Source organism: Lolium perenne, chromosome 4, assembly GCF_019359855.2.
Source record: "Lolium perenne isolate Kyuss_39 chromosome 4, Kyuss_2.0, whole genome shotgun sequence".
Classification (NCBI taxonomy): domain Eukaryota; kingdom Viridiplantae; phylum Streptophyta; class Magnoliopsida; order Poales; family Poaceae; genus Lolium; species Lolium perenne.
This window is the reverse complement of record NC_067247.2, coordinates 339,338,341-339,363,081: the sequence shown is the minus strand read 5'-3', so window position 1 is coordinate 339,363,081 and position 24,741 is coordinate 339,338,341. Positions and strand designations below refer to the sequence as shown.

Sequence of the window (24,741 nt, the reverse complement as noted above, 5' to 3'; positions counted from 1 at the left end):
TGTATTCCCATTTAACTCGTACCCTTGTAATGTACATATGTTTGAAGATGGTAACCTGGCCAATAAGAACAGCTGCTCCACAACAGATGGGTCATTAATGAGATGTCTTTGCAACCAACTGCCGAAGGTATTCATGTGTTGACGTGTAATCAAGGACTCGGGCTGGCCCGGGTTTATTTCTCGTAAAACATTCTTGTGTTTCTCGATGTACGGAGCCACCAAGCTGGAATTGTATAGAACTGTGTAGTGTGCTTGATTGAAAGAAATCTTGTCCCTGTACACCGTTGCTTTCCTTCCTAGTGGGCCTTTTCCAGTAAGCCTCCCCTCATACCGAGATTCAGGAACACCAATCGGCTTAAGGTCAGGAAGAAAGTCAACGCAAAACTCAATGACCTCCTCAGTTCAGTAGCCCTTTGAGATACTTCCTTTCGGCCTAGCTCGGTTATGAACATATTTCTTTAAGACTCCCATGAACCTCTCGAAGGGGAACATATTGTGTAGAAATACAGGACCGAGAATTCTAATCTCTTCAACTAGGTGAACGAGGAGGTGCGTCATAATATTGAAGAAGGATGGTGGGAACAACAACTCGAAGCTGACAAGACATTCGACCACATCTTCCTGTAATCCTGACAAAGATTCTGGATCCATTACCTTCTGAGAAATTGCGTTGAGGAATGCACATATCTTCACAATGGCTAGTCAAACATTTTCTGGTAGAAGTCCCCTCAATGCAACCGGAAGCAATTGTGTCATAAGCACGTGGCAGTCATGGGACTTCAGGTTCTGGAATTTTTTCTCCTTCATATTTACTATTCCCTTTATATTCGACGAGAAACCATACAGAACGTTGATACTGAATAGGGCTTCAAAAAAGATCTCCTTCTCTTGTTTGGTAAGAGCGTAGCTGGCAGGCCCTACAAACTGCCCTGGATGATTGCCGTTTCATCCTTTATTACTTTCCTGGTCCTCCCGTGCTTCTGGTGTATCTTTTGTCTTTCCATACACGCCCAGAAAACCTAGAATATTCACACAAAGATTCTTGGTCAGGTGCATCACGTCGATTGCAAAGCGGACTTCCAGGACTTTCCAATATTCTAGCTCCCAAAAAATAGATTTCTTCTTCCACATGGGCGCGTGTCCGTCATCATCTTTCGGAATAGGTCGACTGCCTGGACCCTTTCCAAAGATAACATTTAAATCCTTGACCATGTCAAATATATCAGCACCACTACGGGGGACAGGCTTCGGACGACGGTCAGCCTCGCCGTCGAAATGCTTGCCTTTTTTCCTTAAGGGATGCTTGCGCGGAAGGAAACGATGATTGAACGGGTACACAACTTTTATGCTTTTTCCCAAATATTTACTTTCAGTCTCATCTAAACAGTGTGTGCATGCATTGTATCCTTTGTTCGTCTGTCCTGAAATGTTACTAAGAGGAGGCCAATCATTGATGGTTACGAATAGCAACGCTCGTAGGTCAAATTCTTGCTCGGTGTGTGTTATCACCGGAATTTGACCAAGTCAGAGGTGGGCCGCGATTAAGATGGGCTTAAAGATTATATACGGAAGAAATACGTGAATCGGCCTTATATGCAAAGTTTGGGCTAGCATGCTCGTGTATCTGTAATATAGTATATCGTATCTTAGATTAGAAGATAGAGTTTGACCCGTGCACGGTTAGGTGCACGCCTAAATTAGAAAGTCCCCTGGACTATAAATATGTATCTAGGGTTTATGGAATAAACAACAACCAACGTTCAACCACAAATCAATCTCGGCGCATCGCCAACTCCTTCGTCTCGAGGGTTTCTACCGGTAAGCATCATGCTGCCTAGATCGCATCTTGCGATCTAGGCAGCACAAGCTTTATGTTGTTCATGCGTTGCTCGTACTGAAGCCTTTTTGATGGTGAGCAACGTAGTTATCATAGATATGTTAGGGTTAGCATTGTTCTTCGTATCGTATGCTGTCGTAGTGCAACCCTTGCATATCTAGCCACCCTTACACCTATCTTAGGTGTAGGGGCGGCACCCCGCTTGATCATTATTTAGTAGATCCGATCCGTTATGTTGCTCCTTGTTCTACAAGGATTAGTTTAATATCTGCAATAGTTAGGCCTTACAAAGGGTTGGAGGATCCAGCGGCACGTAGGGTGTCGTTTGCTAGTCCTAAACAGGATGTTCCGGGGATCAACCTCGTGTTGGTTTTTAGGCCTTGTTTAGGATCGGCTTACGATCACCGTGCGTGGCCGCGAGACCCAATCGTGAGTAGGATGATCCGATTATGCGGTGAAAACCCCAAATCGTCGTAGATCGAGTTAGCTTTATCTTGATCAAGCAGGACCACCATATATTCGTGCACCTCGTACGAATCATGGGTGGATCGGCTCCTTGAGCCGATTCACAGGATAACCTGAGAGCCGATCGAGGCTCGTATTTAATGTTTACGTGTATGCCATGCAGGAAACTAAGCGAGGCATCTCCATCACCTTCCTGACCAGGTATAGGTCAGGTGGCACGCCCTTGCATCAGCATCGGACGTGTGTGCCAGAAGCTTTGCGGGCCATCGCTCGGAGGGACCAGGGCCAGCCGCAGCCCTAAGTTGTTCCCGGCTCTACTGTGTTGCCCGTCGCTGCCCGCCGGTGGGTTTCTGACGCCAACACATTCTAGCACTCCCGGTGGGACGATCTTCTACATCAACCACATCGCCATCTACAGCTGAGATGGCGGACGGCACGCCAGTCACCTACGAGGATCTGACCGACGAGCTCAAGAAGAAGTATGACGAGGTCAAAGCAATCCTCGAAGCCGACCTCATCGGCTCTTTTCACAGAACCCGTTCCCATGGCATCAGGTGGAAAGGGTTCTCACCTGAAGGCGCACTCGACGGAGTGGACCTCTCTGTCCCGTCAGAAGAACACACCAGGTCCCTGCGTCAGGAGATTGGCTACATGGTGACTCACTCGCTGCATCGCCATTCTGAGAGCCTGGTGAATACTTTGGAGCGTGTCGCTTTTCGGATGATACAGGAAGTCATGAGGCACCAGTGCTCTCCGTCAGGACCAGTTCTTGGGACCTACCGAGGAGAAGTGCCACTTCAGTCCCGTCTCCCGTTGTCATTCGCGTTGGCGGCACCAGAAGTGCCTAATTCACCGGCATGCGCCTTCGACAGTGTTGAGGACGCTTACCCTGGGAGGTGCCAGCCAAGATGCTCGTTCAACATCAACATGGTGGAACTGGGGCACCGCCCTGATGAGGGTAGAGACGAGGGCAGCTGCTCTCATAGCGAAGATAAAGAGGAAGCCGCTCCATGCGATCGGCCCCGACACTGCCAAAAGATCCTGGTGATGATCAAGATGGAAGCCGATTCTAGCGATCGGCCCGTATTATCCGTACCTCCTGCTCTCCCGGTATATGGCGTCGACCTCACAGGTGACGGAAAGCTAGGGTATGGGTTTACATCGGCTGATGAGCTAGAGGAAGTCGACATCGGTCCTGGGGATAAGCCGCGACTGACTTTTATCAGCAAGAAGTTGGATCCACAGCTCAGGGGGCAGATGATAGCTTTGTTAAAGGAATACCCAGATTGCTTTGCATGGGATTACACGGAGATGCCTGGGTTGGACAGGAGCATCATTGAACATCGGCTCCCCCTTAAGAAAGGATTTCGGCCGTTCCAACAACGAGCCCGTCAGATGAGGGCCGAAATTCTGGAAGAAGTCAAGAAGGAGATCGAGAAGATGTTGGCCGCTGGGTTCATCAGGCCGTGCAGGTACGCTGAGTGGATCTCCAGTATCGTTCCCGTAGAGAAGAAGGACGGCCGATGGCGTGTGGCCATCGATTTCCGAGATCTCAACAGAGCCACTCCAAAGGACGAGTATCCGATGCCTGTGGCAGAAACATTGATCAATGCAGCTGCTGGCCACAAGGTGTTGAGCTTCATGGATGGCAACGCCGGCTATAACCAAATCTTCATGGCTCCGGAAGATATACACAAGACTGCATTCAGAGTGCCAGGGGCAGTAGGCTTGTTTGAATATGTAGTCATGACCTTTGGGTTGAAGAATGCTGGTGCAACGTACCAACGAGCCATGAATTATATATTTCATGATCTGATCGGGAAGTTGGTGGAAATCTACATCGACGACGTGGTAGTCAAATCTGTCTCCATGGAGGGACACTTGGATGATTTACGGCGCGTCCTGGACCGAACTCGGAAGTTCGGACTGAGAATGAACCCGAAGAAGTGTGCTTTCGGTGTGACGGCTGGTCAGTTCCTAGGTTTTCTGGTTCATGAACGGGGAATTGAGATCGGCCTGAAGAGTCAAGAGGCGGTGCGCACCATGCAACCGCCCACCACGAAGAAGGAGCTCCAACGTCTCATCGGCAAGATCAATTTTGTTCGACGATTCATCTCTAATCTGTCAGGACGAATCGAGCCATTCATGGCACTGGTGAAGACTAAATCTGATGACGGATTTCACTGGGGGGCAGAACAGCAGCAGGCGTTTGATGAGATCAAACGGTATCTGACGATGCCGCCTGTGCTAGTTCCGCCCCAGCAAGACAGGCCGTTCTACATCTACTTGTCAGTAGCTGACACGTCCATCGCTTCGGTAGTGGTGCAACTCTACGAGGGCGTTGAAAAGGTCGTTTTCTACCTCAGCAGAAGGATGTTGGACGCGGAAACAAGGTATCCTGAGGTCGAGAAACTGTGCCTCTGCCTGTTCTTTACCTGCACCAAGCTGCATCACATCCTTTTGACGGCAGAGATCTTCGTCATATGCAAGTCAGACGTTGTCAAGCACATGCTGTCGGCCCCTGTGTTGAAAGGCCGACTGGGTAAGTGGATATTTGCGTTGTCAGAGTTCGATCTCCGGTATCAGCCTGCGAAAGCAGTCAAAGGGCAAGCGTTGGCCGATCTCATAGCTGAGCGAATCAGTACTAATATAGCAGCACTATCTGTACGTGCATGGGCTATGTTCTTCGATGGATCGGCTTGCGACGATGGTTGTGGCATCGGCATCCTGCTCGTGTCGCCTCGGGGGGCAGAATACTCCTTCTCCATCAGATTATCTACCCCTTGCACCAACAACGTAGCAGAGTATGAGGCGGTCCGTAAGGGGATGGAGTTGCTACTGGAAGCCGGGGCAGAGGCAGTAGAACTTTTTGGGGACTCCAAGTTGGTGATTAACCAGCTCACGGATGAATATAAGTGCGAGAGTGAATCGCTTTTCCCATATTGGATGGAATGCCGTGAGTTGATAACACAGTTTCGGTACATCAACTTTAATTGGGTCCCAAGATCCCAAAACACCGAGGCCAACAATCTCGCACAGATGGCGTCAGGCTACATAGATATACCTGACGGGTCGGAAGTTCAGGTACAATTCCTGGAACAGGATGATTGGAGAGCCGAAATCTTCAATTACTTAAAAGATTCGGCTCGGGGGGCACCTAAACGGATAAGATACAAAGCCATGAAGTATGTCCTCATAGGGGACGACATGTTCTACAGGACGTTGGAAGGGTTGCTACTCAAGTGCCTGGGACCAACTGAGTCTAATCGGCTCTTACATGAGGTGCATGAAGGCGCCTGTGGAACTCATCAGTCGGCTCATAAGATGAAGTGGCTAATCAGGCGATCAGGGTTTTATTGGCCCACCATGCTTGAAGATTGCTTCAATTACTACAAGGGGTGCCAAGCGTGCCAGATGTTCGGGAAGATTCAGATGGTACCAGCATCAGCGAGGAACCCTATCATCAAGCCTTGGCCGTTCAGGGGGTGGGGCATGGATATGATCGGCAAAATCCATCCGGCGTCGAGTAAAAAACATGAATGGATTTTGGTTATCACAGATTACTTCACCAAGTGGGTGGAAGCCGTCCCTATGAAGAAGGTGAAATCAGAAGATGTGATCAAGTTTGTGAAAGAACACGTGATTCATAGGTTCGGGATTCCCCAAACTATCACGACCGATGGAGGTTCGGTCTTTGTTTCTAAAGAATTCAGGAAGTTCTGTGATGACATGGGGATTAAACTGATCCGATCATCTCCGTACTATGCTCAAGCTAATGGGCAAGCTGAAGCGTCCAATCAGAGCTTAATCAAGCTGATCAAGAGAAAGATTGACGAGAACCCTAGGGATTGGCATGAGAAGTTATCAGAAGCGTTATGGGCCTACCGCATGTCGTGCCATGGAGCTATAAAGACTTCATCGTACCAGCTTGTCTATGGACAGGAAGCCGTATTACCTTGGGAAATTACGGCTGGATCGAGATGTGTCACGTTTCAGAATGATCTGACAGCGGAAGAATATGCAGCTTTGATGAGTGACACTAGTGAGGACGCAACAGAACTTAGGCTTTGGTCGTTAGAAAAGATTAAGGAGAACAAAGCCAGGGTAGCTCGTGCCTACAATAAGAAGGTTAGACCAAAGGAGTTTCAAGTTGGTGATCTAGTATGGGAAGCTGTGTTGCCGTTAGGAACAAGGGACAAGGCATATGGCAAATGGTCTCCTAATTGGCACGGTCCGTACAAAGTCGTCCAGGCCTTGAAGGGTAATGCATACATGTTGGAAGAGTTGGACGGCGAGAAGTTCCCAGTAGCCGTCAATGGTCAACACCTCAAGAAGTATTTCCCAAGCATGTGGGATGATGGGCAGTAAGGTATGGAGGCCGATTTAAAATCGGCCAGTAAAAAAAAAATCACAGCCGATACGCAGACATCGACTTGAGAAAACATACGGAGATAACAGTATGCAAATATAGCCGATGCACAGGCATCGACTTCAGAATAACAAAGCCGATACGCTGATATCGACTCTAGAGGAATAAGCTCAAATTAGCAAGTTAACGGAATCGGTTCAGACCAGAAGTCATGATGTGTGAGACGAATCTCCTAATGGGTTGCTGAGGAGTTCAATCTGATGGTTTGGACGATAATTAGGCCTGTTGGACCACGTGGTTAGGCAACAGCTTGGCCTCAGATTGCAATGCGAGCCGATGTCCTGCTATCGGCTCTTTGTACGGCGACTCCATTCGACGATCGGCAAAGTCGACAAGGAAGCGAAATTAATTGATGAATATTTTCTTCATTAATAAAGGGATTTCTTACAAAGAAAGAGCCGATTGCTCAGGGAAGAAGAGGGCAAAAGCCAACTACTACTACTGATCCCTAATCTAGGGGCCGTTGCTGCCCTCGTCGTCGCTGCCTCCGCCACAGCTGCTGATAGGCTCCTCATCGGAGCTTCCGTAGCCTTCTACAGGAGCCTCATCTTCCTCATCATCGTCATCGCTGTCGTCGTCCCACCAGGTGCGGAGGCGCTTCGCTGGTGGGTAACCTTCAAGGGAGTCGTCATCGTCCTCCTCCGCCTCTTCCTCGGAGGAGGTGAAATCGTCCCAGGAGAAGCGGTCGTCCTCGCTCTCCGCCTCCTCTTCCCCTTCGACGAGAAATTGAAGGTCGCCCTCTCCATCGGTCAGGGATTTGTCATCCTCAGACCAGATGGAGGAATCATGTTCCTCCTTGTCCCACGTCGTCGGGGCGAGAATGTCGTGCGCCGCCAACGAGCCCCACTCCGGCGTCGGCTCGCGAGATGAGGAAGAGTCAGAGAAGACCGACGAGGTGGAGGAAGAAGAAGAGGAAGACATGGCTATGGGAGATTGGGGGTTTTTTGGGTGCCGATGGCCAGAACAGAGCAAAGGGATGAAGTGGCAAACTGCTCAGGGCGGTTAAATAAATGGGGCTATAGTAGAAATTCAATGCCACGGCAGTTTCCGAGGAGGCGGTGCCCAAAGACAGCGGTCAAATCACGCGGAATAGTTGAGAAGGCAGGACATCATGATGAGGAATGCTGCGACGATTCTGCTCTGCCATGACATGACCCGACGAAGAAAAATAGAGTGATTTTGGAATTATCAATTCCAAAACCAGGGGGGCATGTGTTATCACCGGAATTTGACCAAGTCAGAGGTGGGCCGCTATTAAGATGGGCTTAAAGATTATATACGGAAGAAATACGTGAATCGGCCTTATATGCAAAGTTTGGGCTAGCATGCTCGTGTATCTGTAATATAGTAGATCGTATCTTAGATTAGAAGATAGAGTTTGACCCGTGCACGGTTAGGTGCACGCCTAAATTAGAAAGTCCCCTGGACTATAAATATGTATCTAGGGTTTATGGAATAAACAACAACCAACGTTCAACCACAAATCAATCTCGGCGCATCGCCAACTCCTTCGTCTCGAGGGTTTCTACCGGTAAGCATCATGCTGCCTAGATCGCATCTTGCGATCTAGGCAGCACAAGCTTTATGTTGTTCATGCGTTGCTCGTACTGAAGCCTTTTTGATGGCGAGCAACGTAGTTATCATAGATATGTTAGGGTTAGCATTGTTCTTCGTATCGTATGCTGTCGTAGTGCAACCCTTGCATATCTAGCCGCCCTTACACCTATCTTAGGTGTAGGGGCGGCACCCCGCTTGATCATTATTTAGTAGATCCGATCCGTTACGGTTGCTCCTTGTTCTACAAGGATTAGTTTAATATCTGCAATAGTTAGGCCTTACAAAGGGTTGGAGGATCCAGCGGCACGTAGGGTGTCGTTTGCTAGTCCTAAACAGGATGTTCCGGGGATCAACCTCGTGTTGGTTTTTAGGCCTTGTTTAGGATCGGCTTACGATCACCGTGCGTGGCCGCGAGGCCCAATCGTGAGTAGGATGATCCGATTATGCGGTGAAAACCCCAAATCGTCGTAGATCGAGTTAGCTTTATCTTGATCAAGCAGGACCACCATATATTCGTGCACCTCGTACGAATCATGGGTGGATCGGTTCCTTGAGCCGATTCACAGGATAACCTGAGAGCCGATCGAGGCTCGTATTTAATGTTTACGTGTATGCCATGTAGGAAACTAAGCGAGGCATCTCCATCACCTTCCTGACCAGGTATAGGTCAGGTGGCACGCCCTTGCATCAGCATCGGACGTGTGTGCCAGAAGCTTTGCGGGCCGTCGCTCGGAGGGACCAGGGCCAGCCGCAGCCCTAAGTTGTTCCCGGCTCTACTGTGTTGCCCGTCGCTGCCCGCCGGTGGGTTTCTGACGCCAACAGTGTGCTCATCCCACACACGTACACCTGGTTTGGCCCACAACTCCAAAAGTTCATCGACTAATGGCCTTAGGTACACATCAATGTCGTTGCCCGGTTGCTTTGGACCTTGGATAAGCACTGGCATCATAATGAACTTCCGCTTCATGCACAACCAAGGAGGAAGGTTGTAGATACATAGAGTCACGGGCCAGGTGCTGTGACTGCAGCTCTGCTGCCCAAAAGGATTCATGCCATCTGTACTTAGACCAAAGTATAAGTTCCTTGCCTCACCTGCAAAATCCGGGAACTCTCTCCCGATGTTTCGCCACTGCCGACCATCAGCGGGGTGCCTCAACATCGCGTCTTTCTTACGTTCTTCCATGTGCCATCGCAACAACTTGGCATGCTCTTTGTTTCTGAACAAACGTTTCAACCGTGGTATTATGGGAGCATACCACATCACCTTCGCAGGAACCCTCTTCCTGGGTGGCTCACCCTCAACATCACCAGGGTCATCTTTTCTGATCTTATACCGCAATGCACCGCATATCGGGCATTTATTCAAATTCTCATACTTCTCACCACGGTAGAGGATACAGTCATTAATGCATGCATGTATCTTCTGCACATCTAATCCTAGAGGGAAGACAAGCTTCTTTGCTCCATATGTACTGACGGGCAATTCGTTATTTCTTGGAAACAGCTTCTTTAATATTATCATCAATTTTTCAAATCCCGAGTCAGTCACACCAACCTCTGCCTTCCATTTCAGCAATTCCAATATGCTACCCAGCTTTCTATGTCCATCTTCACAACCTGGGTACAACAATTTGTGGTGGTCCTCTAACATCTTGTCGAACTGCAACCTCTCCTATTCCGTGGCACAGTCTCTTCTTGCATCAGAAATGGCCCGACGAAGATCATCATCAACGGGATCATCTGCTGCCTGTTCTTCACCTCCTTCTTCTTCATTGCCGTCCATTGCGGTATCATCGCATTCAGAGAACATAGATCGGTACTGGTCATCGTTATCTTCTTCTTCATCGCCGTCTTCCATCATAACCCCTTCTTCTCCGTGCTTGGTCCAAACATTATAGCTGGACATGAATCCAAACCGAAGCAGGTGGCTCTTAATGTCTCTTGAGCAAGAGTAATCCTTCTCATTCTTACATTTCAGACATGGACAGCACATAAACCTTGCTTCGACTTGTTGGCCTCGGCCACAAGCAGGAAAGAATTCACACCCTCTCTGAAAGCGGGAGCACATTGGTTACCGTACATCCATGGATGACTCATCTACATCGTAAGTACAATTATGTATCAGATGCAATCACCTTGCTAAAATTAGTATTGTACGGACTATGTATATATATACGAGAAAATAGTTGCTAACCGTTTACGATCACAAAGAGGAGAAATCTTATCAAATATAATCAAGTGGCATCCCTCACAAGCATTTCATCAAACACCTCTTGTGCACATGTAGAAAAAATGAGCTAGCATACACCTCCACCTTTCACCACCAAGGAAAAAAAATGTAGGGAGGTGGGAGGGGGCTGGCTGCGCGTCTATATATAGGCATGGACCTTTTGTCGCGGGCCGTATTACGACCCGCGACAAAAGGGGTGCCGGCAGGAAGCGCCAGCCCTCAGACCCCTTTTGTCGCGGGTCGTGATACGGCCCGCGACAAAAGGGCGCGACAAAAGGCCCTGCCCGCTCCACATGGTTTCGTGGCGACGTGGCCAGGCCATTTGTCGCGGGTGCAGGCGCGCCAGCGACAAAAGGCTCCCACGAAAGCCCTGTTTTCCACTAGTGCGAGTCCCCTGTGCGTCGTAAACGGATCATGGGTCATAAAAGCCACGTTATTTGGAGGCCTGCAGAGTTTTTTCTGTCCCGTAGAGATTTGGGTTCTGCCTAGGTTGATTTTCAGGCCTTGTAGCAGCCCAGAACGGCGCCCTTGTTGTTCGATTGCAACCCAGAAACTGCTTCTGCTTACCTCTTACCTTCGGTGGTGAGGTTACTAGCGATCAACAGCACAAGCAAGAACACAATTCACAGTTCAGACAAACTTAGCACTGATAATAGTTCAAACACGGTCATAGTTCATGACACACGACGGTCATAGTTCACGATACACCATAGACGATCATAGTTCAACAGACGACTGAAACAGCAAGTACACACAGACTAGGAGTTTCAGACATGACTTTGAAAGACGACACACCTGGTCGCGTCGCCATTGTAACGGCACATGGTCATCACCTCAGTGCAGGTCTAGTCGAAGATGACCACATTGTACTGGAAGGTGGACACCTTCTTGAAGACGAGGAACTGGCCTATCTGCAGCTGATGAGCGACGGTGAAGGCCGTCCACCCCTGGTCGATGTATGCGTCATCGCCTTCTCTCACTGTAGGCACCCTCCAGTAGAAGCCAGTGTTGATGGTGATGATTATATTGGATCACACGGCAGCTCAAGGGACTGCCTTCAAACTAAGTCTAGTGTGCAAGATATCACACACCCACGACTAAGTTTGAGGGAAGCACATTGCCTTCCAGTGTGCCATTGTTCAATCATTGGCCAATGCACTAGACAAACCAAAACGAGGTCTCATATATGTAGGATCACACGGCAGGCAAATGGACTGACCGCAAACTAAGTCTAGTGTGCAAGTAATATGGCACACGCGACTAAGTTTGAGGGCAGCACATTTCCTTTCAGTGTGCCATTGTTCAATCATTGGCCAATGCACTAGACAAACCAAAACGAGGCCTCATATTTGTAGGATCACACGGCAGGCAAAGGGATTGTCCTCAAACTAAGTCTAGTGTGCAAGTAATATGGCACACACGACTAAGTTTGAGGGCAGCACCCTGCCTTCCATTGCGCCATAGTTAAACCATTGGACATTGAACAACTGAAGAAGTACAAACATGGAAAGCAAGGTAGCATAGGTCTCATACAATGAGCACATATGGAGGAGATGTTTGATCTGAACCAATGGCATGGTGATGTTCAGTCATGCTGTCGGGGGGAAGACCCCGGATAGGGCAATGGACGCGGAGCAGCCGGCTGGCCGCTGGCCGGCTCGCGGCAAAGGCCGGCTGAGGAGCAGCCGGCTGGCGCCGTGGCCGGCTGGTCCGGAAGCCGGCTGGCTCTAGGTCCTAGTCGGCCTGGCTACGGCCACCAATGCTGTAGCTGGGCCGGCTTCTACAAGCCATATCCGACTGGGGTTTGTACCTCAGACCGACTCGAGGCTGGCGAGTCTTGCACTGGAAGGAACCGGGTTGGTGATCCGGGTTCCTAAAGTCCACGCTGACTCCATCTTCCGTAAAGCGCGGGGCACTGTGGAGCAATAGTGCCGCGCGATGGACAGGCCGTCGGGGCTGACGACGATCCGTATCGCTACGGTGGGTGACGGCGACAGGGACACCTCCTCCATACCGCTGACCGTGGCAGCCGGATGGGACAGGCCACGATGCCTCAACCACTCCCGACGTCACCGCCTCGGGAAGGAGCGGAAGCCGAGCCGGCCCAGCCGGCCAAGAACTATAGGGTCTTATATGTAAAGTGCCGGTGCCTATATAAGCCGCACTACCCCCTCTCGTGCAGGGGATCGATCATTTTATTGCTTTCACCTACCTACAGAGCTGCCCTGTGAGAGAGGCCATCGTCTTCCTTAGCCTCTCAGGGCCAGCCGGACACAGCTCTAGGAGCACCACTGTACTGTGTGATCATCATATACACTCATAGCAGGAGTAGAGGTTTTACCTCCACCGGAGGGCCTCGAACCTGGGTACGTCGCCGTGTCGCTCGTGCCCATACCCGCTTCCGGATACCGCCGTGAGATCCCTCAGGAACCACTTCGATTAGCCACCCTATGGCATATGCCGTGACGACACCACGACATTTGGCGCCCCCCGTGGGGCCTTCAGCATCCTCGGCCGGTGTCTTCATCCGGACGGGCCTCACCATCACCACCAGCGAGCGAGTCGCTTCAGGCTTGATCTGGAGATTCGGCTCCCTCAACCGTCGTCGCCGACAACGCAGGCAGCTTCGCTGACCCGCCCATCCCAGCCGGGGGCAGCGTAATCTACTTCGGCGGCTTCGACGTTTACGTCGCCACCGTCGCACCGCCGCGCTACCCGCGGCAGGTGCTGCGCTGCGCTAGCCCTCCTCCGCGAGCCGGCAGCAGCGCTCCCGCCAGCCCCGCCGTCGTGCAAGTCATGATGGCTGGCGAGGAGCTCCCCGAGAAGAACCCGCGCACCCGCGGCCCCGGCTTGGAGCGCAACATCGACCCCAACGCCTCCGGCTCGGGCCCGAAAGCGCCACCACCACCGTCCCGGCTGGATGCAGTCCGGGCAAAACTGAGCACCCCGCTCACGCCTGGCGGAGATCCCACCGCCGTCGAGGCGGACTTGGAGGCGCACCGCCAGCTCCTCCTCAAGCAAACCGAAGAACTGGCTGCTGCTAAGCGCCAGATGGAGATCACCCAGCGCGAGTACAACCGCGCCCACGGCCTCACTCCAGGCGGCGACGAGCCAAGCCGAGCCGGCCATATCCGCCGCAGGGGCCGCGACCTTGGCGCTGAGATCGCCCGCGACGGCGCTCCTTCGCCGGCTCCGTCCATGGAGCTCCCCGTCTACAACACGCCCGACAAGAACATGCGCGCGGCAGAAGCCGCCGCGGAAGAGCTGAACCGCCTTGAAGGCGAAGAGTTACGCCGTCAGACCAGGCGGGTGACTGAGCTGCTTAACGCAGCCAACAGGCAGATCGCCGACCCCAGGTATGTCAATGCCCCCAGAGCTTCTCACGCTCGTGGAGCTGCAGGCAACGACAGGGAAGGCGCCAGGGACACGGCCGAGTCCGCCTCCCCAGGACCAAGCCGGCGCCATGACTCCCGGGCCACGCACAGCTCGGGCCGGCCAAGCCACCAGCCGAGCGGCAGCGGCCGCAGCCGGCCCCCTCCAAGCCGGAACCAGGAGCAAGACTCCGGACCCCGCCGTCATCACCGGCCGGCTCCAGAAACAAGCGGCGCGCGCCAGCCGGCACACTCCCGGCTGGGCCCGCGCATCGAGCCCGCCGACGCCCGAGATCGCCTCGACCGGCTGGTCGAATCCCGCATTGCGGAGGAAGAAGCTCCAGCCGGCCCAAAGTGCTTCGGGCCCCGCATCGCCAACGAGCCCACGCTCGAAGGCTTCACGCTCCCCCGCGACACCCCCAAGTACGACGGCACCGCCAAGCCGGAGGACTGGCTGCAGGACTACTCCACCGCAGTCGGCATCGCCAAAGGCAACAAGCGCTGGGCCGTGCGCTACTCCCCCCTGATGCTGGTCGGCTCCGCCCGCACATGGCTCAACAACCTGCCAGCCGGCAGCATAAACGGCTGGCTCGACTTCGAAGCGGCCTTCATCAGCAACTTCACCGGCACCTATCGCCGGCCGGGTCGCCCCCAGCAGCTCGAGATGTGCAAGCAGGGCCCCGACGAGACGGATCGCGCGTACCTGACGCGTTGGTGCGAGATGCGCAACTCCTGCGAGGGCGTGCACGAGATCCAGGCCATCAGCTTCTTCATGGGAGGCTGTCGGCCCAACACCATGCTGTGGCACAAGTTGCGCCGCAGTGACCCCAAGTCGATGGCCGCCTTGATGGCCATCGCCGACAAGTACGCGCTGGCAGAGGAAGCCGGCAAGGCGCCGGCTGATATTTCACCGGCTCCAGCACAGCGGGACAACAACAGGCCGGCTGAGCACAAGCCGGCCGAGGGCGGTTCGCATGGCAGCCGGCGGGACAACTACCGCGGCAAGCGTCACAGCGACCAGCCGGACCGCCGGTACGGCTCCGCCCACGTAGCCGCCGTGGCAGACAACGCGGCAGGCGGCAGCCGCCGCCAGAAGCAAGACCGGCAGTGGAAGCCGAAGTACACCTTTGAGCAAATGCTCGACTCGCCGTGCAAGTACCACAGCGGCAAGAACCCCTCCAACCACACCACCCGCGACTGCCACTTCATGAAGCGGCTGACAAGCGGTGAACCTCTACCGCCTCCACCCCCGCCTCCACCAGCCGGCGGGCCGGGTGGCCCAGCCGGCGCAGAGAACGCCAACCTCGAGCACCACGAGGCTAACCAAGTGCACCATGGCGGCCGATATCTGGCCGAAGACGCCACCTACATCATCTTCACCTCCGAGCCCGAGGACAGGACGAGCCAAGAGCGCCGTTCCCTCGAGGTCAACGCGGTCATACCGCCGGTCCCCCAGTACCTAAACTGGTCAGAGCAGGCCATCACTTTTGATCGCCGCGACACACCGGCTGTCCTGCCGAAGCCGGGCAGCTACGCCATGGTCCTCGACCCCACCATTGGCACAACCCGGCGCAGCGTGCGTTTCTTGCGCGTCCTCATCGACGGCGGCAGCAGCATCAACATCCTCTACCGCGACACCGCCCGCAAGCTGGGCATCCAAGAGGCCGAGTTGCGCCCCACCCCCACCGTCTTCCATGGCATCGTGCCAGGCCATTGCTGCCAGCCGATCGGCCGGATCACGCTGGAGGTGATGTTCGGGAAGCCGGACCACTTCCGCACCGAGAGAGTCGAGTTCGAGGTGGTGGACCTCGTGAGTCCCTACCACGCGCTCCTGGGCAGGCCGGCCCTGACCAAGTTCATGGCGGTGCCCCACTATGGGTACCTGAAGATGAAGCTGCCTGGCCCCAAGGGGGTCATTACCGTAGCCGGCGATTATCGTCGCTCCATGGACTGCGCCACGCAGAGCTCCAAGATGGCCCAGACGCTGGTCATCGCCACCGAGAAACAGCTCATCCACGACGCCGTCGCCCTCGCCAAAGCCGCGCAGACAGACATGCCGGCTGCGGGCAACCCGGCTGGGACGACTCACTTCCAGCCGGCCGACAACACCAAGAAGATCCTGCTGGACCCGGCGCAGCCGGACAAGTTCGTCACCATCGGTGCCGGCTTGAACAAGAAATAGGAAAGCGAGCTCACCAGCTTCCTCCGTGAGAATCGGGACATCTTCGCATGGACTCCAAGAGACATGCCGGGTGTGCCGAGGGAGTTGGCTGAGCACCACCTCCACGTCCGGCCTGAAGCCAAGCCGGTGAAGCAGCCTCTCAGGCGCTTCGCCGAAGAACGAAGGAAGGCCATCGGTGAAGAAATCGCCCGGCTCCTAGCTGCCGGCTTCATCATGGAAGTGCTGCACCCGGACTGGTTGGCGAACCCGGTCCTGGTTTTGAAGAAGAACGGCTCCTGGCGCATGTGTATCGACTACACCAGCCTGAACAAGGCGTGCCCGAAGGACCCCTTCCCCCTGCCGCGCATAGATCAAGTCATAGACTCGACTGCCGGCTGTGAACTGTTGTCTTTCTTAGACGCCTATTCAGGCTACCACCAGATTCCTTTGAATCCGGCCGATCAAATAAAGACTTCGTTCATTACCCCGTACGGGGCTTACTGCTACACGACTATGCCGTTCGGCTTGAAAAATGCAGGCGCCACCTACCAAAGGTGCATGCAGAGATGCTTGCAGGATCAAATCGGCAGAAACGTTCACGCGTATGTGGATGATGTCGTTGTCAAGACCAAGGAGACGACTACCCTCCTTGATGACCTGAGAGAAACCTTCACCAATTTGAGAAGATTCCGGATGAAGCTCAACCCGGCCAAGTGCACATTCGGCGTGCCGTCTGGCCAGCTCCTTGGCTACCTCGTCTCTCAGCGAGGGATCGAAGCCAACCCGGACAAGATCAGTGCCCTGGAGAAGATGGAACTGCCGCAGTGCCTCAAGGACGTCCAGAAGTTTGCTGGCTGCCTGGCCTCCTTGAGCCGCTTCGTCAGCCGGCTGGGGGAGAAGGCACTGCCCCTGTATCAACTAATGAAGAAGGCGGACAAGTTCGTCTGGTCACCGCAGGCGGATGAGGCCTTCCGTGACTTGAAGCGCGTGCTATCAACCGCGCCAATCCTCGCAACGCCGGCTTCAATGGAGCCGATGCTGTTGTACATCGCAGCCACCAACCGGGTGGTTAGCGTTGTCCTGGTGGTGGAGCGCAAAGAAGCCGAAAACAGAGAGAAGCTGGTCCAGCGCCCAGTCTATTACCTCAGCGAAGTGCTCTCCCAGTCGAAGCAAAACTACCCCCACTACCAGAAGGTCACCTACGGCGTCTACATGGCGGCCAAGAAGCTGAAGCACTACTTCCAAGAGCACCCCATCAGGGTGGTTGCCACAGCACCCTTGGCGGAAATCATAGGCAGCAAGGATGCCAACGGCCGGGTTGCCAAGTGGGCCCTGGAGCTAGCCGCCCACACCATCCTCTACGAGCCACGCACAGCCATCAAGTCGCAGATCCTCGCGGACTTCTTCGTCGACTGGGCTGAGATGCAGTACTTGCCGCCTGTGCCGGATTCCACGCATTGGAAGATGCACTTCGACGGCTCGAAGATACGCAACGGCTTGGGAGCCGGCATCGTCATCACCTCTCCCAAGGGGGACCGGCTGGACTACGTCCTGCAGATCCACTTCGCCGCATCCAACAATGTGGCGGAATATGAAGCGCTCATTCATGGGCTGAAGCTGGCCAAGGAGATTGGCGTGCGTCGCATACTCTGCTTCGGCGACTCCGACTTGGTCATACAGCAAGCATCTGGCGACTGGGACGCGAAGGACGCCAACATGGCCTCATACCGCTTCCATGTCCAGCAGCTATCCGGCTTCTTCGACGGCTGCGAATTCCACCATGTGCCACGAGCAAACAACGAGGCGGCTGATGCCTTATCCAAGATTGGCTCAACCCGGCAAGCCATCCCGCCGGGTGTCGCCTTGGCGGTTCTCAAGAAGCCGTCCATCATACCGTCACCGGACTCGGATTCAATATTCGTGCCGGCTGACCCGGGGGCTGCTCAGTCCAACCCGGGGGCTTCATCGCCCAAGTCGGGGGCTAACAAGCCAAACCCGCCGGCTAGCATGCCGAACCCGGGGACTTCTCAGTCCAACCCGGGGGCTTCATCGCCAAACTCGGGGGCTAGCAAGCCGAACCCGCCGGCTAGCAAGCCGGACCCGGCGACCATGCAGTCGAATCCGGAAGCTCCCACGCAGGAGGCCCTGTTGGTCAGCGTATTCGAGATAAGATGCGTACCTTCATGGGCACAAGAATTCCTCTCCTACCTCACCGACGGTGTGCTGCCTGATGATAGAGTCCAGGCCAGGCAGATTGAGAGAAGGGCCAAGGCCTACACCATCATCAACCACCAGCTGTACAAACGCAGCGTAAGTGGGGTGTTCCAGCGGTGCGTCGAGCCGGCTGAAGGGATTGAACTCCTACGGGAAATCCATCAAGGAGAGTGCGGACATCACGCCTCATCCAGAGCCATAGTGGCCAAAGCCTTCCGGCACGGCTTTTACTGGCCGACTGCGCGCTCAGAGACGCAGAAGATTTGGTGAAGAAGTGCAACGGCTGTCAGCGCTTCGCAAAGCAAAGACACCAGCCGGCTTCCGCCTTGAAAACCATCCCCATCACATGGCCATTTGCCGTATGGGGCTTGGATATGGTAGGCCCATTCAGAACAGCGCGAGGCGGCATGACACACCTCTTGGTGATGATTGACAAATTCACCAAGTGGATCGAAGCCAAGCCAATCAAGAAACTGGACGGGTCCACAGCCGTCACATTCCTCAAGGAAATCATTGTGAGATTCGGCTACCCCCACACCATCATCACCGACAACGGCACCAACTTCTCCCAAGGCATCTTCTCCCGCTATTGCGGGGAAATGGGGATCCGGATGGCCCTATCTTCTGTGGCACACCCAGAGTCCAACGGACAAGTGGAAAAGGCTAACGGCTTGGTCCTAGCCGGCATCCGGCCCCGGCTGGTGGAGCCGCTCGAGCGAGCAGCCGGCTGCTGGAATGAAGAACTGCCCAATGTGCTGTGGAGCCTGCGCACAACGACAAACCGCTCAGTCGGCTTCACACCATTTTTCCTCGTATACGGGGCCGAAGCCGTCTTGCCGACTGATATCGAGCATGACGCGCCAAGGATCAAGCTCTACACAGAAGCCGAAGCCAAAGAAGCTCGCGAAGATGGAGTTGACCTGGTCGAAGAGGCCCGGCTGCTGGCTGAGTCTAGATCTACTATCTACCAGCAAAGCCTCCGACGCTATCACAGCCGGAAGGTCCAGCCCTTAGCATTCCGAGAGGGAGACCTAGTGCTCCGGCTGATCCAGAGGACAGCCGGACAGCATAAACTATCATCCCCATGGGAGGGTCCCTTCATCGTGAGCAAGGCAGTAGGCAATGATTCCTACTATCTCATAGATGCCCAAGAGGCTAAGAAAAACAAGCCGGACAAGGCTGACGAGGAGACTAAACGTCCCTGGAATGTCAGGTTACTCCGCCCATTTTACACATGAGAGCAGGAATGTAAGTATACCTTGTATCCCCTTTGGGAGTTATGAAAAAGCTTGCGCCAAGAGCGCTGTTTCCAACAAGTTTTTCGCGTACTTTACCTTGTTTCGCCAATTGGCTTGAACCCTCTCACGCGGCCGGCTCAGTAACGTGATCCGGTTTCCGACAGCCGGCTTCCGATCCAGCTACAGACCGCAACCCGGCTGTCCGGCTGGCGGGAGTAAGGCCTAGGGAGCCGGCACGCGAAAACCGACTAAGGGAAAGAGTAAAAGCGAGTTGACTTGCAACTTTTCATAAAAGTGCCGGATTGCCGAATTCAGCTCGTTCGACTGAAATACTGTCGGCCTCACCCAGCGGCCCGCTCTTGATCCGGCGACGGATCGCAAGTCGGACGTATGACCGGCAAGGGCACAGCCAAAGAGTGGGGTGGATGGGAAAAAGCGAACGAGTCGAAAGAAAGCAACTCGGTACACAATTGATTAACAAACACATTAAAGTGTGACATAATTAAAAGGCGATAATATTGTCTTACATCTGCACCCGGCATCCCGGGGATTTAATAAACTGTCTTGGCAAAAGAACAACTGAAAAGCAGGAAATCTAAGCCGGAGGGGCATCAGCGGAGCCGGCTGCCGGGTCGTCCTCAGGCACGTCTTCCGCCTCCTCATCATCCATGTATTCTTCATCGGATGGAGGAGGGTTCGGGTCCGCGACGAAGAGGGCCTTGTCGACGAAGCCGGCGATGGTGCTGGCTCGAGCAAGGCGGGCGGCCTTGAGCTCAGCCGGGAGCTTGTCCTCCACGCCGGCTCGCCGGAACTCAAGCTGCCCCAGGTCCACCTCGTTGTACCAGGAGAGGACGAAGGACAGCGCCATGTCGGCACCGGCGCGCGTGGCCGACTCCTTCCAGTCGAAGAAGCGGTCCGGCGCCCGCTCCATCGCGGAGATGAGGCCGGAGATATCTTGCGGCGCCGCCTCTTCAGGCCACAGCAGGGGCACCAGCTCTTCAGCCGCCTTCCGGAGCTCCCAGCCGAGCTTGGTGACGGGCTCGATGCGGGCAGCCATGGACGCCAGGTGGTCCTCCATGGAGAAGTACTCCGAGCTGCCCTCGCCGGTCTCCCGCCTCCTGGAGTCGCGCGCGACGCCAACGGCTGCCAAAGCCGCCTCCTGCGTCTCCGGGAAGGCCGCTGCAAAAAGAAGAAGCAAGTCAGAAACCATCAAAGCCGAAATAAGCTGAAAAATGCAAATTTTCGAAGTCCTAAGCCAAAAGGAAAAGCCTGGCGGCAGCCGGCAAGAACCGACTGTCCCCAGCCCAAAGATGAGGATAACGAAGAAATCAGAAGTTTCTGCTGTCGGCTGCCAACAAAAGCCGGCAGTCGACAGCCGAAAGCCGGCAAAGGGAAAGGAACATAAAGATGTACTCACCCGCCAAGCCGCGATCAAGCGCGCTAAAATCGTCGGTCCAATGTTTGGCAGTGGCCGTCAGCTCTGTGGACTTGGCGGTGACCTCCTCCTGCAGCGCAAGCCGCTGCTTCTCCACCTCCGTCAGCCGCCGGCTCAGATCGTCCACCTTCGCCTTCTCCGCCGTCCTGAGGGAGTTGAGCTCGGTGAGATGGTTCTGCTCCAGCAGGCGCAGCCGCGTCAGCTCCTGCTCAGCCAGCTTGAGCTTGCCTGCGGCAGATCGGCCCGCTTCCTCGCTCTCGGCGCACTGCGCGCGAGCGGCTCGGAGATCCGACTCCAGCTGCGGGACTTTGGCGGCTTCAGCTGCGGGGCGGCCGGAAAGAAATATCAGCCAACCAAGATTAAAAAGAAAATAAGACATCAAGTCGAAAGAAGCGTAGAGCTCACCCTTGACGACCTCCAGCTCACGAGCCAAGGCGGCCCGCTCGATCTTGGCCCGGTGGTAGCTGGTCACCACCTGGTTGTACAAGAGGGTGCGCCGCTCCTCAACCGTCTGAAAGAATCAGTTGTTTAGACGAAACCTGAGCCGGCTTCAGGCAGCCGACCCACGTCTCGGAGGGCTACCAGGACAAGAAAATCGCAGAAGAAAAGAAAACACACCTTCTCAGCATCCTCCAGCGTCGCCAGCTGGGCAAGGGTCTCGGCGGCCTTGGTCTTGAGGCTGGCCCGATAGCCGGAGAAAAGCATCTTCATGGGCGCCGTGCCAGGCTGCCCCTCCCGGCTGAGTACCTCGCAGGAGTTCGCCTGATGCCATGCCCTCTCCATGGTTCCTGCCGAGCCGAAGCTGGAGTCGGAGGCGGACGGCACAGCCACCAGCCGGGCACCCTTGGCCACATGAAGGCCCTCAGACGGGCCCGCTGCGCCCTCCGTCCTCACCAGCGCGCGCGAGTCGGCGCCCTCCGTGCGCGCCGGCTCGTCCCTCGCCGGCTCCTGCCTGGTCGGCTCGTCCCTCGTCGAGCTGCGGCGGCGGCGTCGCTCGGGCGCAGCGGATGGCCCAGCCGGCCCGATTGTCTCCGGCGCACAGGCGCCCTCCGGACTCTCGTCCAACTCCACCACGGTGGGCCTGCTGCCGGCTCCGGCCGCAGGCGGCGCGGCCCTGCCAGCGCCAGTCCTAGGAGCAGGCCTGCCGGCTCCGGCTCCGGCTGAAGGCGGCATGCCCCGCCCGGCCCCAGCGGCTGGGTCCCGACGAGGCGGCCGGCGCGGGAACATGTCGTCCAGCGTCGGCTGCCGCGTTGGCTCGACCCGCGTGCCGCGATCTGGCGCGGAGGCCAGCGGCACGGCAAAGGAAGAAGCCCCCGTCGCAGCGGCGGCGGCGTAGGTGCGCGCGAGGAAGGCTGCGGCGTCTGCTCCCTCCTCTGCGCGGAAGCGGCGACACAACGCGCGGAGCTTGCCGGGAGCCGCCGCCCTGGGCAAACTTGATAGGGGCCCTAGCCGGATAAACAGAAAGATAATAAGCATAAAAGTAAGGAAAGAAAAGGAATCAAACAAGAAAAAGAGAGAGAGAACTCACCCGGCCTGCTCCGGGACCTTCTTCGGCTGCTGCCGGCGCTGCTTCTTCGCCTTCGCCTCCCAGGCGGCGGTGGAGCCGGCTCGCTTCGTGCCCTTGGGCGCCGAAGTCGCCGTGGTGCTTGGCGGCCTCGTACGCAGAGGCACGGCGGGGATTGGCCCCGTGCCGGACGTCGCCGGCTCCTCCTCCTCCTGGTGCTCTGGTGAAGGGGGCGGATTGTGCTCCCCCTGGCCGCCTAGATCGGGCGCCTGCGGCAGGTCGTCGTCGCCGGCATGGTCGCCGGCTTGGTCAGCCGGATCGACGAGATCCGGCGTCCACCTCTTCGTCGCCAGGTCGCCGTCCTCGGCGTTCTGGCGCTCAAAAACCTAGAAAGACAGAAAAACATGAGCATAGCCGGAAGTCGGCAGAAGAAAAAGGAAGTCGGCCTCGCAGCCGCAAGCCGGAAAATGGCAAAGACACGAAGCTTACCCGCGCCGGTGGATGGTTCCTGTCGCAGGGCACCAGCCCGTAGCTCCAGTCCTCCGCCAGGTTCGCCTTGGTGATGTGGTTCACCCGGCTGGCCACCTGGGCCTTGGTGAGCGGCACCTTGGACGTCCGGTTCGGATCGAACCGGCCGGACATGTGCCCGATCTTGTGGGTGCGCATCTGGAGCGGCAGCACCCGGCGCTCGGCGATGGTGCAGAGAAGATCTTCGGCAGTCAGCCCGCCAGCGGTGGCTATCGCCAGGAGATCCCAGAGCAGGTTCACCTCGGCGTTCTGGTCCGTCGAGCGGGCGTTGTGGCTCCAGTTGATCCGGCCGACTGGAGGAGCCGGATTGAACTCCGGCAGGTTGATCCGGTCGACGAGCTCCCCCTCGTTGCGCACGTAGAAGAATGACATTTGCCAGTTCTTCACCGAGTCGACGGTGGGGATCTTGGGGAAAGGCGTACCAGGCCGGGTGTAGATCGAGGCGGCGCCGCAGGCTCGCAGGCGGCCGTCGTTGGTCCTGCGCCTTCAAGAAGAAGAGCCGGCTCCGTGTCGATGTCGGGCCACAAGCCGGCGTAAGCCTCCATGAACGCTACGAAGCAGCTCAGGAGGACGCACGCGTTGGCCGGCAGGTGGTGCGGCTGAAGGCCGAAGTGGTCGAGGAATTGCCGGAAGAACGGCGAAGCCGGCAGACCCAGCCCGCGGTCGAGGTGCGCGCCGAAGACGACGCGCTCGCCGTTCCTCGGCTCGGGCTCCGTCTCCTCGCCGGGCACCCGCGTGATGACCAACTGCGGGACTCGCCGGAGGCGTACCAGGCGCTCGATGTCGTCCTCCCGCATGTAGGAGCCCCTCCACGATCCACTGGGGGACGCCATTGACGAGGTCGAGGAAGAAGATGACCAGGAGAGGCTGAACGGCGAGGAAGAACCTTGCGATCGCGGCGGCGACAGCGGCGGCTGAGGACGCTCCGTCGAGATGCGCGGCCCCGTGGCGCCGGATTGGCGGGGTGGCGGCGGCGGATCGGTGGAGATTCGCCCGCCGGAGTTCGCCAGCGGAAGATGTTCGCCGGAGCAGCAGCGAGCTCGAGCGCGCAGAGGATAGCGATGGGAGCAAGAGTGCGAGGAAGAAGAAATGGCAAGTGGCCGCCTCGAGGCGCCCCCCCGCGGCATTTATAGCCACCCGACGCGGGCGGTTGGCCTCCAAGTGGCGGTCGTGGGCCGTAACTCCTCCCACGTCGCCGGATTTACTGCGCCGTCACTGCGCCGTAACTCCTCCCACGTCCACGACGGTTACCGAAAACGGCCACACCACGTCGCCCACTACCGCACCGGATCCGGAGGAACATTGATGTGACCAAACGAACCGACCGCCAGGCCAAGCGTCAGACCAGTCAAGTCGGGCGCAGGGCCCGAGGCGGCGGAGACTCCGGCGCGCCGCAAGCCGGAGCCGGACCGAAAGTTCCACCCGAGCCAAAATTCGTCAGCAAGGCGGAGGCGCCATCAGATCTTGCGAGAAAGCAAAAAACTGCACAAGTGTAAAAAGCGGCCGGCTAGAAGCAGCCGGCAGGAACGAGCCGGATGAGGGCGCAGCCGGCTGAATGGAAATTCTCAGTCGGCCCCTCCAAGTGCCGTCAAATATACCCGAGAAGCCAGGAAAACCTGCCTAGGTCCTTCTGGGCGCAGGACCTTGCCAGCTTCGGGGGCTAATGTCGGGGGGAAGACCCGGATAGGGCAATGGACGCGGAGCAACCGGCTGGCCGCTGGCCGGCTCGCGGCAAAGGCCGGCCGAGGAGCAGCCGGCCGGGCGCCGTGGCC

The 24,741-nt window shown here is 56.0% G+C and overlaps 1 protein-coding gene across 1 annotated transcript; it reads right to left on the bottom strand.

Moving 5' to 3' along the window:
• Nucleotides 1-11,363: 11,363 nt before the first annotated feature.
• Nucleotides 11,364-21,892, bottom strand: LOC139830256 (uncharacterized). Its single transcript, XM_071818265.1, has 3 exons — nt 21,556-21,892; nt 21,166-21,448; nt 11,364-11,497 (listed from the first exon to the last, which is right to left on the bottom strand). The coding sequence occupies exons 1-3, from the start codon at nt 21,718-21,720 to the stop codon at nt 11,364-11,366; spliced, it is 582 nt and encodes a 193-aa protein (XP_071674366.1). The 5' UTR covers nt 21,721-21,892.
• Between the last annotated feature and the right edge of the window lie 2,849 nt (nt 21,893-24,741).

Coding starts and splice junctions, on each gene's coding strand:
- LOC139830256 (XM_071818265.1), bottom strand. CDS start 21,720: ATGGAGAGGGCATGGCATCAGGCGAACTCCTGCGAGGTACTCAGCCGG. Junction 21,449..21,555: donor CGCTGGAGGATGCTGAGAAG/GTGTGTTTTCTT, acceptor TGATTCTTTCAG/ACGGTTGAGGAGCGGCGCAC. Junction 11,498..21,165: donor AGCGGGCCGATCTGCCGCAG/GCAAGCTCAAGC, acceptor GGGTGCCTACAG/TGAGAGAAGGCGATGACGCA.